Source organism: Phoxinus phoxinus, assembly GCF_949152265.1.
Source record: "Phoxinus phoxinus genome assembly, chromosome: 16".
NCBI classification, from domain to species: Eukaryota; Metazoa; Chordata; class Actinopteri; order Cypriniformes; family Leuciscidae; genus Phoxinus; species Phoxinus phoxinus.
Window position 1 is genome coordinate 23,197,931 of NC_136891.1, and position 12,569 is coordinate 23,210,499.

Consider the following 12,569-nt stretch of genomic DNA (forward strand, 5'->3'; position numbering starts at 1 on the left):
GGGATTATTGTGGATAAAAATTTAAAATTTGATAATCATGTTAAGTACATCTGCAAGAAGGTCAAACCAAATATAAATTGTTTTCGTTTTATAAGAAGGGATTTGTCCTCACACTGCAAAACTATACATGCATGCAATGATATTTTCACATCTATCATATTGCGTCACATCATGGTCACAAGTCTCTCCAAATAAATTAATACCTATTCTCTCACTCTACAAACGGGCAATAACGTCTTCTTGGCTTTGACAGTTTTATTGATTTTTATTATACAATACATTTTATTTAATAAAAATATATTTTTATTGGTTCACAAATGTCTAAATAATCATGTTTCACCGCTGTTTACTAAATTAGTCAGTAGACGCCAAAGCTGTCATGGGGCGAACACACAAGCCACTATCAGAGGTTTTGTCCCAAAGTGCAAGACCTCCTTTGGTCAGTCTGCTTTCTCTGTAAAGTGGCCAAAACTCTGGAATGCTTTGCCTACTGATTTAAAACTAGAGACCGATGGCAAAGCTTTTAACAGAGGACTTAAACAATGGCTAAAAACCAAACAGCAGTGCTCGCATGAATAACCTACTATAATGATACTCTCTTACTCTTATAATTTATGTATGCAATTGGTTTTTTCTTTTCTCTGTAATTATATAGTATATTTTAGCTATCCTTTTCTGTTAGTATTATTACTTTGTTTACTAGTCTTGTTACTGTATTTTCTTTTTTATTATTCCAAAAGCCTCCCGTGGACAGGTGTTGAAAATTAGCATGTGTGCTAAAACACTTAAACAAATGCATATGGTTTGTCCAATGTAATTGTATGTCCATGTCAAATAAATAAAATAAATTCACAGGGTCTCACTGCACCCGAGCTGAGCTGAGAATTTCTCTAGAAGTCCCTTTGACAACATTTGTTCAGTTGGAACACCGTGCAACATAATAAAAAATGGATAGTAATTCTATTTACATAAATACAGTACAAATACAATAAAAAAAATTGGGTGTGCAATGCATAATGTTTTAGCCTGTCGTGAAATTGGTTTTAGTGTAATGAAATAAATAAACTAATATATATGAATTAAAGTATATTAAAAATGCTCTAATTTCTGCAAGGTTATACTTACAATGTCATAATATACAGTAAGTCAATAATTGTATCCCTTAAAACTCATCTTTGATTATTACATATTTAATCTTTTTTTTTTTTTTTTTTCGTTAAAAAGAATTCGTCGAATGCTACACCCTTGCCTCGTTTAATATATGCGGGCGGCGGGGTCTATGAATATGTGAATTAGCCCTGCCTCCACTCACTCACACCAGCTCAGAGATCCACTCGTTGACAATCACAAGTTGTCTTGATTGGATACAAGGTAGTTTGTGACGTCAGAAACACCAGCGATTTCAAACCACGTTTTTGAGACTGTCTTTGGTTCACTGCAGTTTTAAGGAGAAAATACTCAGCAATGGTGTTGACATTAATTTGCACATTATCTTAAAGCATATTAAAAACACCACATATACATATAAATAACATTAAAAAGCTTGATTTTCACCACAGGGGGTCTTTAAATACAGTTTTTTTTAACGGTATATATAGCCTTTATTCATTGTTGCTTAAGTTTTTGTTTTAGTTATTTCAAGTTCAGCAAGTTAAACTAAATTAAAAACTAGAAATGTTGCCTTGGCAAATTATATTTTATTTGATTTCACTTAATATTTATTTTATAAAATATTATTTTAGATAGGCTATTATTTTTCCCTCCATGACACCTGTCCAGGTGCCTAACGTAAATATTATTTAATGTGCATTATGATTATCACTCATACAAACACATCTGTATTCGGCAAGGTAAAAAGTTCAACTTCGACTTTTAATATATTCAAGATATATCCAGGTGAATTTCATATACTGCAATAGCCTAGGCTACATCTCAGGCTGTTTGTCCGCCCTCTTCAGACATCATTTTACTGACCACAGTCAGTGTCACAGTCACAGTCTGTGTTTCTTTGGGGTTTGCAGCAACTGAAGATGCTGAGAGCACTCTCTTCTGAGCTGCTGAAGATGCATTGACATGATATTAACATCAGTTAAAAGTTCAACACACAAAAGTATATTATACACATTATAGGATGCTTGTGTGCTCACATCGACTCGCTCTCACTCTCTAACGAGACAACCAGTTCGGGCACAGGTTGATCCTTAGGCTGAAGAGAGCAGCATCCGCCTGAGGAAAACAACAATATATAAACTATCATGCATATTCAGCATGATGTGAAGGGACTGAAGGACAGTAACTGAATGCTGTACAGTTATAGGTCTTACCTGAGATGATATACATATAAGAGCTTGAGTTACTCGTCGTCATAAACATGACAGGTAAGCATGAAGCCCTCCAATCAGTCTGATGGCTGGACAGGTGAAATGTGCTAGAGTTTACTACTGTGTAAAGCGGGACGCCAGTGACAACTACTGGGAACAACCAGAATTGCCAATTAATCTTTAACATTAGATCAGTGCTATTTATAATACATTTATGCGTTATCGACTTCAGGCTTATCTTTCATTTAATGTTTCTTACCTGAAGATGAAGCACTTTGGGAAGACATTTTTTCCTAAAAAGTAAATGGATGTTGAAGTCTTCAAAACAACAATCTTTTGACATTGAATAAATCGTTTTTCTTTCTTTTTTTTTAAATGATGCAAAAATGCATCTATTCATAGCTTTTAAAATATGCACTTTCAGGATTCATTTCATCAATTGCTAAATAGCCTACTGATCTAACAAATAAAACATGATTGCTCAAGATGTTTCAGGGATTGTGGAGGCCAAATAATTGTAGCATTTTCTTGAACTTTTAGATTCAAAATTAATATTTAATGATGTTGGGCTTCTCTGAGACAAAAACAACAACAACTCATATTTAAATTAAGCTATAATAAAGTAATGGAAAAGAAAGAGGGATCTTTAAAATGGCCGTGAATATAATATGTTTGCAGACAGCGCCCTCTGTTGGTTGAGAGTCATTTTTTTTCAAACAAACGTTTCTTTCTCAGGGTGTGCTTAAAACCACCATGACATCAAAATTGATAATACATCTTCCTTTTTTCGTATTTTACACTATTTATTAGGAATGATTTATCCGTGCACATCATTATTATTGTTGATTTTCATGTGCCCTCATAATCCTAAATCAAATTCCGCTTGCAAAGACATCTCTTCTCTGATGATGTGTAGACTGGCTTGAGGGCGGGACAACTTGTCACTCATGCGAGATCAACCAATGGACTACTTGTATGTTTAACAGCCGCTATATCGGCTTGGGTTGTATTAAAACTTGTTCCGATGAGTTTGGAAAATTCTGTAAAATATCCCTTCTCCTGTTTATGAAAATGTCCAAATTTCTTCTTGTGGACACTCATTTTAGGTTGCGTTTAGTCAACTAAATGACTACAGTAGGCTACATTGAAAATGTAGGCTACATAACCGGAAATAAGTGAGATGTACACTATTTCAAAATGGAAGTGCGTCAAGAAGCTCAGATTGAGTAGCTAGTCCATAGCCAACCACAATCATCCAATCAATTCCTTGAACCAATCCATTTTTTTGTGTGTTCTAGAAGCCGCTTCACTTGGCTAAGGGGGTGAAAGTTAGAACGATTCTAAGGGCCCATGCACTTTTGGGGCCCCCAGAGATTTTATTAATGGAATGCGTATGGGGGCACAAACTCAAATTCTTTCATAGGGCCCAAAATTGCTGGCAGCACCATACACACATGGGTCCCAATAAGAAAGAAAACATTATTGCAACTTAATTTCATGGCAACTTTAAGCCACATTCACATCAGGCTGGTTGCTGTTTTATTGTTTTAAACATGTTTAAATCTATAAATCGTTGTCACCTGATGGAAAATGGAAATCTGCCACATATATATCTATTAAATTAAAACACATGTATGTGTTTACTGAAAGCAATTTGGTATGCAAAACAATCATTCCAATAAAGTACAAAAAAAAAAGAAAAATATAATGGAGTACTACAGATCCCACCATCCACCGGGTCATGCGTAAACCAAATCTGGCCAATGAATTCGCAGCTTCTGTGAGACCACGTGTCTAGTAGCCTACTGATTGGTCGTCCACGGATCCATGTTTGAAACGTGTATTTTCTTCGCTGGCCGGTGGTGTTGTCTTCGTCTTAGTGGGTTGTTTACTGTGTTAAAGATTTAATATATGATGCCAGTGCACCCGCGTGATAGAAAAGAGAATAACCACGAAGAAATGGACGTGGACTATCCAGAACAAGAGGCCAGCACCTCCGACGAAGAGGAGTCCGTGAGCTCGTCCGTCTCTGAGGATGGAGACACTTCAGGTAACGTTACAGACAGAGACTTCATGAGAAACATCAGAATCACTTCGTGCGCGAGACAGAGACGATAAAGAGAATGGTTAATTTCTTGCAGACATGGATGATGAAGACTGTGAAAGAAGGCGAATGGAGTGTTTAGATGAGATGACAACCCTCGAGAAGCAGTTCACAGACCTGAAGGATCAGTAAGTGATGAGCAGCACATCATATAAATTAAGCCTAAAATATGTCCAGGTGAAGACTCCAGCCTGTGTGTTCTGAACTCTCTGTAGGTTGTATAAGGAGAGGCTCGGTCAGATGGATCTTAAATTGCAAGAAGTGATGGCTGGCAGTGCTGCAGAATACCTCGAACCCCTGGCCACCCTGCAGGAGAACATGCAGATCCGAACCAAAGTCGCTGGTCAGTTAATACTAGGATTATGATACATCAGGGATCACAATCATCACGACAATGTTTGATATATTAAACTGTAAAGCAAAGGTATTTCACCTATATCAGGTCAGGAGTACTGCATCTAAAGCCTGGCATATAGGCCTAATTAACATATTCATTTAAGTAATTGTACACCAACTTAAAGTTTTCATCTACTACTTCATCGTTCAAAACAAAAGTTTGGGGTCGATAGGATTTATTTATTTTTTCTAAAGAAGTAAAAGTCTCTTATGCTCACCATTTGATTGTAAAAACGGTAATATTGTGAAATATTATTACAATTTAAAATAACTGTTATTTGAATATATTTAAAAAATTCATTTATTCCTGTGATTAAAGCTGAATTTCCAGTATCATTATTTCAGTCTTCAATGTCACATGATCATTCAGAAATATGATGAAGAAACATCTGATTATTATCAATGTTGAAAACAGTTGGGTATCATAATATTTTTTGCGGAAACATTTTTCTGGATTCTCTGATGAATAAAGCAGCAATAACAATCTATTCAAATATAAACACATCGTGATGTCTGTCAGCCCAACCCTATTATGAAGTTTAAGGTTACAGAGACCCTCAAAAATGACCACATAAAAGGGCCCGCAACAGAGCTTACAATACAGAGCTTTGTTTTAGGTCCAAAATACAGTAGTACATTTTAGCAAGTGTGTATTATGAATTTGAGTACTTCCTGAGCTCTACCTACAATTGTAAGTTTGTGGTCTGATTTACTGATTATATATATTATGATGGCCTTAGTCACTTTTTGCTCATATTTTTGCAGGTATCTATCGTGAGCTCTGCTTGGAATCTGTCAGAAACAAATATGACTGTGAGATGCAAGCAGCCAGCCAGCACTGGGAGGTAACAGGCATGGGAATGGGCTTAAATTCACAGGGTGCCCCCACACTTCCTGGTAATACGATGGTTTACACCTGGTATTAAGATGTGCTTTGCTCAATCAAATCACAAGTGGACGAGGGAGACACATTCCCATTTACACCCAAAAGTTTCTCTTTTTTTCTACTTCTATCCTGATTTCTTCAAGGGGAGGGTCTATGCGAGGGCATACAACCTATATGTATGGGTTTTATCAGAAATTTCGATCTAATTTACAAAGTAAGCTCACTTAATTTACATATGAACGTGACTGGAGATAACGGAAATACATACGTAGAACAGCAGAATAACCACAAGACCACACCGAACATTAGTGTCTACACTAAGCAATCCAAATCAAAACGCTTTAGAGCCCGTTTACACCTGTATTTAGCACCATCCATTTGTGATCTGATTGACGAAAACGCACCCAATACCAGGTGTAAACAGGGCCAAAGAGTAGACTACACCACTACAACATTCCCAGTTATCTTCCCTTTGAAGACAGCCCTGCTACTAAAGCCGCGTTTCCACCGAAATTACCCGGAACAATTTGTCCCAGGAACTTTTTTCCCAGGAACTTTTTTTGCCCCAGACCGGTTGCTTTCTGTGTTTACACCGCGGTCTAAAGTACCGGGAAGATTATAAACTGCGTGCGACGGCTCCTCCCAGTCTGCGACGCACAGTAATCAGTTTTGAGCGCCACATTTATAATAAGTATGGAGGAGATTCAAACTGTACTGTAGTTGTGTTTGTGATGTATTGCGGACATTGAATGTGAGACGGCTGGGACGAACGCGCAGAAAATGTCCTGTTACACAAATACGCTTAATAAAGCCTGAACCTCGTCGTCGGTCCAGCTGTGTTTTTTTATTTTTTTTTATTCCATATTTGCAGACAGACGACTCTTAATGCATGAAGCCACGAACCAACCGCAATAGATTTTTAAAAATGCCGGTTAAAATAGAATGCTGCGTGGAGTCCTCCAGTCAAAATGCGGCGTGAACACAACCAATCAGCATGTTCAGCGCACAACCCACCCCCGAAAGTTCCTGAACTTTGAAAAAGTACTACCTCGCCAGCAGGGACTTTCGGAGGGGGAAATATTTACCCAGGAACTTAATTTAGACCCTGGTTCCTGCGGTGTAAACACACTGAGTACCAGCCCAAAGTTCCTAGTTCCTGGGGAAAGTTCCCGCGGTGGAAACGCGGCTTAATATACTCACAGCCTAAAGGCCCTGATATCCTTCATGAGAAATCGAAGAACGAACTAGTGTGATGTCATAAAACCAACCAATAAAATCAAACCAACCAACCAATAAAGCTGCTTGATTTTAACCAAATCTATTGTATAAAGTGGTATATAAATAAATGTGACTTTACTGGAGGGCTGAATTGCAAAGCATTGCATCGATCAGATGCTTTCTTAACAACTGTTTTCTCACCGCTGTCGTTGTTGTGTGTTTATTTTGTTAATAAAAGGAAAGCGAGTAACGCATATTTACATATTCATCTAAACTTTGCTCTCAGCAGTGTGGACAGTGTCGGGATTTTCACTAACAGTATATCGCTGCTCATTAATTTCGAACTTATTTTTACCCCAAAGCGAAGAATTTAAAATGAGTATATCCATGAGTATATCGGGGCCTTTATGTTCAATTTGTTACAGGGATAATTTCCCATATTTCATGATGTTTTTCCTCAGAGTGAGAAGCTCCTACTTTTTGACACGGTTCAGAGCGAACTGGAAGAGAAGATCAGACGATTGGAGGAGGACAGACACAGTATAGATATAACTTCAGGTAAAGTGCAGATTGCAACTCGTACTGTGTAATCTGTGAATTTAAAGACCTTTTACCTTTTCACTCAGAATGCATTGATGTGTTCTTGTTCCAGAACTGTGGAATGACGGTCTGCAGTCTAAGAAGAATAAAAAGAAGGATCCCCTCAGTCCTGGAAAGAAGAAAAAACCTGTTGCTGTGTCAGATATCCTTTGTAAAGTAGTCGTTTGCGCATCTTTTTGTAGTATTTGTTTATGGCAGCAGGCTTATTCTGTAATGCAAAAGACGACATTAGTTTCCTGATCCGTCCCACGACCATACATTGTCTACATGTTGCAAGACCTGGATATACTTGAAGACTGGACTGCAATAAGAAAGGTTTTATTTTTCGCCTTAATCAGTTTTATTTTTTGCAAGTGAGCTATTGGAAGATCTCTAGCATTGATCAACTACATTGTTTTCTGTAGGCTATGGCTTCAATGGGTCCTCATAGGGTAAAAGTAGATGGTAAGAAGGATTTTGAGCATATTTCTGCATGTAAAGCATCGCACAGAAGGTTCTCTCTCTCTATATCGGCGTGTATCAACTGTAAAGACTCTTTGAAAGTGATTTGTGGGAAAGCATTTCAGGTCTCTAGGGTGAATTAACTGTATGTGTTTATCAGCCCCTCTGAAACCAGAAAGACACCATCATGTTGCCCGATCAGAAGATGGACGTCTGTTCTATGACAACAAATGGTACAGCCGGGGTCAGGCCATATGCATCAACAGGAAGGACGAATATCCTATCAGGTGTGTGTGTGTGTGTGTGCGCGCGTGTGTGTTTGTGCGCGTGTGTGCGTGTGTGTGTGTGTGTGTGCTCATATGAGTGATTTCATAAACATTTCGTTCCCTGAGGGTCCTTTTTTAAGGACACCTTAAAATGTATCAAGTGACAGTAAAGACTTTTTAAAATGTTACAAATTCCATTAAAAATAAAATAAATAACTATCCATTCATCAAAGAACTCTGGGAAAAAATGTTTTAAGGTTTCTACAAAAGTTTGAGTAAGAGTAATGATGCTGTTCAGCTTTTTTCACAAAATTCAGCTTTGCATCACAGGAATAAAGTTCATTTTAAAATATACTAAAATAGAAAACAGCTATTTGAAATTGTAATAATAGCTCACAATATTACTGTATTTTACGTCAAATAGCCTTTGTGATAAGACTCATTAAAAAAAAAATTATATATAATATTATTATTATATTAATGATGTACTTTAGTTAATTTTATTTTATACTATCATTATATTAGCCTAATACTTTTTATTGCCTCTTTAATTACATTTTCCTAATTTTAAGATTAAATTTGTTAAAATTCTAAATGAGCAAGAATGTGTCTTTTTAGGATTTTCCACTATGCACATTTTTACATAAAAAATTATTTAATTTAATTAATTTATAATTTGGTCACACTTTACAGTGGTATATTGCCTAGTAATTATATAAATAATTATAGAGGAATTCTAATTAATTACATGGGTTAGGATTTACTATTACTATAGGGTTAAGATTAGGTTTGGTTTAGGGTTAGTTGCATGTAATTATGCATCATTTATAGTAAATACTAAGGACACTAAAGTGTTACCTTTTTCAAGGTACTTGTAATTACATAGTTCTTGATATGCGTATAGTAACGTGTAATATGTGTAACACAAACACTATAAAGCAATTAAAAATAACAAATAATCACTAGATCATGTCAAGTGTTAGAAAATGAACACATTAATCAAGTTAATCAGAAAAAGTGAATATTTGGTCTCAGGGAAACAATGACAGCTTGAAGATCAAATAGGTCAATCATTTTAAAGGGGTGGTAAAGTATGATTTAACTTTTCTAACTTTAGTTAGTGTGTAATGTTGCTGTTTGAGCCTAAACATCTGCAAAGTTACAATGCTCAAAGTTCAAAGCAAAGGAAGATATTTGCTTTTAAAGAAAAGGACTACAACAAACGGCTGATTGCGACTACACGACATTCCTCCCGGGTTAGGGACATCAGCATAAATTCATCAGCTAACCATTCAGAGACGTCCTGTTGCATTATACATGTTGTCACTTCTTCTTGAGTCTCTCCATCTTTGTCTGACTCCGTTTTAACATTAAAGGCAGAACCGTTTCTGTCATTTTAGTGTGTCTGCGTGAGGTAATCGCAGCTGCTAACACACATGAGCTCTTGAAACCCCGCCCCCTGCAGCAGCTCATTTGCATTTAAAGGGCCAGGCACTAAACGGTGCGTTTTTGCAAACCTTTAAAAAGTGACAACTTTAACATGCTATATAAAAATATCTATGGGGTATCTTGTGCTAAAACTTCACACACACACTCTGGGGACATCAGAGATTTATTTTACATCTTTTACCACCCCTTTAAGATCTGCACCATTACAACTTACTAAGTCTTTTATGTCTAATGCTTGACTTTTTTTTTTTTTTTTTCACCAGTGCCACAATAATCAATGTTAACCAAGACGAGGTTTGGTACAAACGCCTGGATGGCACCAAATCAAAGCTTTACATCTCTCAGCTCCAGAAAGGCAAATACACCATGAAACACTCATAAGTGTTCTTCTCATCTTCCCCCTGCTCCCCGTTTCCAGTGGGGAAACCAAACCTTCGCTGGTTCAACTCTGTTCTCCGTCTGTCACCGTGACTGCTCGTTCATGCTGGAGGGACTCGGGTCTTACATGCATGTACCACATGTTTGCACTTCCTAAGTTAGAGCTGCTAAACAAACACCTGGTTGCCAAGGAAACTGTGTGTGTGTCTGTGTGTGTGTCTGTGTGTGCGTGTGTGTGCGTGTGTGTGTGTGCGTGTGCGTGCGCGCCTTGATGACAAAGATAAACCAGTACAGCCTTGTTCAAATAGATCAAGCAATGAAGCTCAACTTATTGGTATTGCTGACAACTGAACACATGAAAGTTCCATGCTTTTTATTAAATACAGAGTCAGTATTTTTATTTGTAGATTTATGGAGCATGTCTTTGTTCTGAAACAAGTTAGTGCCATGTATCCTGTTCTGTGCCTGTGAGATGCATAATGTTTTAAACAACAGAACGGTTCACTAAGCTCCGATGGGCTAGTGTTATTTTTGTACGTGCTCAAAACATAATACACAACAACTTGTCACTCTTAAAGGTTATAAAAGGTGTATTAATGTAACAGGCTTTGTGCGAGTCATATTCTTGTTTTGTAACCATTAGTATTTTTAATGAAGCCAACTGAATGTAGCATATTCTGAGCTTTTGATCAAATTTGTGATTCGTGTCTGGCTATATAAAAAACTATTTCTGTTACATATTGGATTTTAGAGCCCAATCATCAGCTAGACTGAAATTATTGTAGGTCATACAGTTGTATTGAATGCTGCTTGTTGTATTTATCACGTTCACATCCATTTTATGATGTTTCATTAGCAAAGTTTGTGAGGAGCTCGATTATTAGGATAAGAGGTGTATATATACAGCAGATGTACCTCTGTTGGGGGGTTACATATACTTTCACACTTACATATAATTTGCGTATTTGGCATAATCTTTAAATTGTGTACTAAGTTATATGATTTGAAATTGTCTGAGTGCTTTTATTAATTTTATTAACAATTGATATAAAATGCTTTAATTGATGATACCAAACACTACACCGATCCTGCCAAAATAACCATGTCTTCCTGAATTCACAGGTCCAACACATCCATTTTACAGCTTTAAAATAAATCTCCACATATTAGTAAATATCTGAGTGTTATGTGATAAAAACATAGTTTTTGTAGCAGATAAAGATCTTCCTGCGATGTTCAGAAGCAGCTCTGACAGGACTGAGTGAATGAACAATGTAATCATATTGCTGTACTCTACACTGAGTTGTTGTTCAGAAGTTTACAGTGGAAATGTAATGTTCTCATATAAAGCTGCTTTTGCATGAAATTGTGTTGTTTTTGTATGTATCCTGTGCTGTATCAGAATGTCAAAAATGTTTCCCAAAAACCAACCTTTCTTAGTTATTTTTGTAGCTACTACCATAAAAATGGCTGACCATTCGTCGACATCAAATCACAATCGGGTTCCTTTTAAAGGAATAGTTCACCCTAAAATTAAAATTGTGTCATTACTCAACCTTGTTCCAAACCTATGAGTTTATTTCTAATCAAACATTTGACGGTAGCCATTGACTTCCATAGTAGGAAAATATATATACAATGGCTATGGCTGCCATCAAATGTCTGGTTACCAACATTATGTACAATATTTTCATTCCCTTTCGAACGGTCACTTCGTATTGCGTAGCTATACGCAGTGGGGGAAGCTCATTTCCTCAGATTTATTGAAGCTTAAAATGTAAAGCGCATTGCAGCTGCACAGCTAGACAGTGAGAGACTGGCTCACTCATTGGCTGTGCTGCAGCAACTGCACATCCAATGGCAAAGGCGCCTCTCAGCTAACAGTATGCCGACATACGTCAGAGTCCGCCTTCAGGGCGTGGCAGAGGCTGTAAAATGAGCCTGAATTCGCCATTGTAGCAGATTTACTCAACTTCAGAAACAAACTCTGTGTCCTCCGGATAAATTTGAAGCTTCACCGTCGAACCAAGCCCTTTTCTGCTAGAACGAGCCATTTCACAGCAGACTGCGCTCTTCTCTTCGAAGTTGCTTTCCCCTGTCGCCGTTCTCCTGTGGCCACCTGGCATTCATCACATATCCTTTGCAAACTAAACTGTTACGTTATACAGTTTTCAGAGAGCCGAACGAGCATTGTTCCAAATGCCTCGTTCCGCTTGCACCACGGACGACTGGCACTCGGAGTGCGTTTCGTGCCTGGTGCCTACCCATGCCGAAGCCGCGCTCTCTGCTGGCGGCTGCTCTCTCTGTGAGAGCATGCCTGTGTCGGTGCTGCGGTCGCGGCTAGCTCTCGCAAAAGATGGCGCCGTAGCCAGCGACAGCCCGAGAGCATGGAGATTAGCGAGCCCACGCCGGCTACGTCCCCGTGTGCCTCGCTTTCTCCGGCCCTGACACCTTCACCCGTCCTGTTCTCACAGACGGACCAGCGTCCCCCCACCCACGTGGCGGGCCTG

General features: G+C 37.9%; 2 protein-coding genes across 3 annotated transcripts; one reads left to right on the forward strand and one right to left on the reverse strand.

Moving 5' to 3' along the window:
* Positions 1-1,782: 1,782 nt before the first annotated feature.
* LOC306983912 (uncharacterized protein) lies at positions 1,783-2,958 on the reverse strand. 2 transcript variants are annotated; one of them, XR_013794453.1, is made up of 4 exons: positions 2,581-2,897; positions 2,325-2,468; positions 2,148-2,226; positions 1,783-2,057 (listed from the first exon to the last, which is right to left on the reverse strand). XR_013794453.1 is itself a non-coding variant. In XM_079584764.1 (4 exons), exons 1-4 carry the CDS (start codon positions 2,606-2,608, stop codon positions 1,967-1,969), a joined length of 345 nt encoding a protein of 114 aa, XP_079440890.1. In that variant the 5' UTR covers positions 2,609-2,958; the 3' UTR covers positions 1,783-1,966. The 2 variants fall into 2 exon arrangements, 1 of the variants encoding a protein (XP_079440890.1); XM_079584764.1 differs by having other exon boundaries at positions 2,325-2,471; positions 2,581-2,958.
* Positions 2,959-4,052: 1,094 nt separating this feature from the next.
* brms1lb (BRMS1 like transcriptional repressor b) lies at positions 4,053-11,635 on the forward strand. Its single transcript, XM_079584765.1, has 10 exons — positions 4,053-4,371; positions 4,463-4,553; positions 4,641-4,768; positions 5,587-5,666; positions 7,387-7,483; positions 7,578-7,667; positions 7,776-7,840; positions 7,930-7,969; positions 8,127-8,253; positions 9,945-11,635. Exons 1-10 carry the CDS (start codon positions 4,233-4,235, stop codon positions 10,060-10,062), a joined length of 975 nt encoding a protein of 324 aa, XP_079440891.1. The 5' UTR covers positions 4,053-4,232; the 3' UTR covers positions 10,063-11,635.
* Positions 11,636-12,569: the final 934 nt, after the last annotated feature.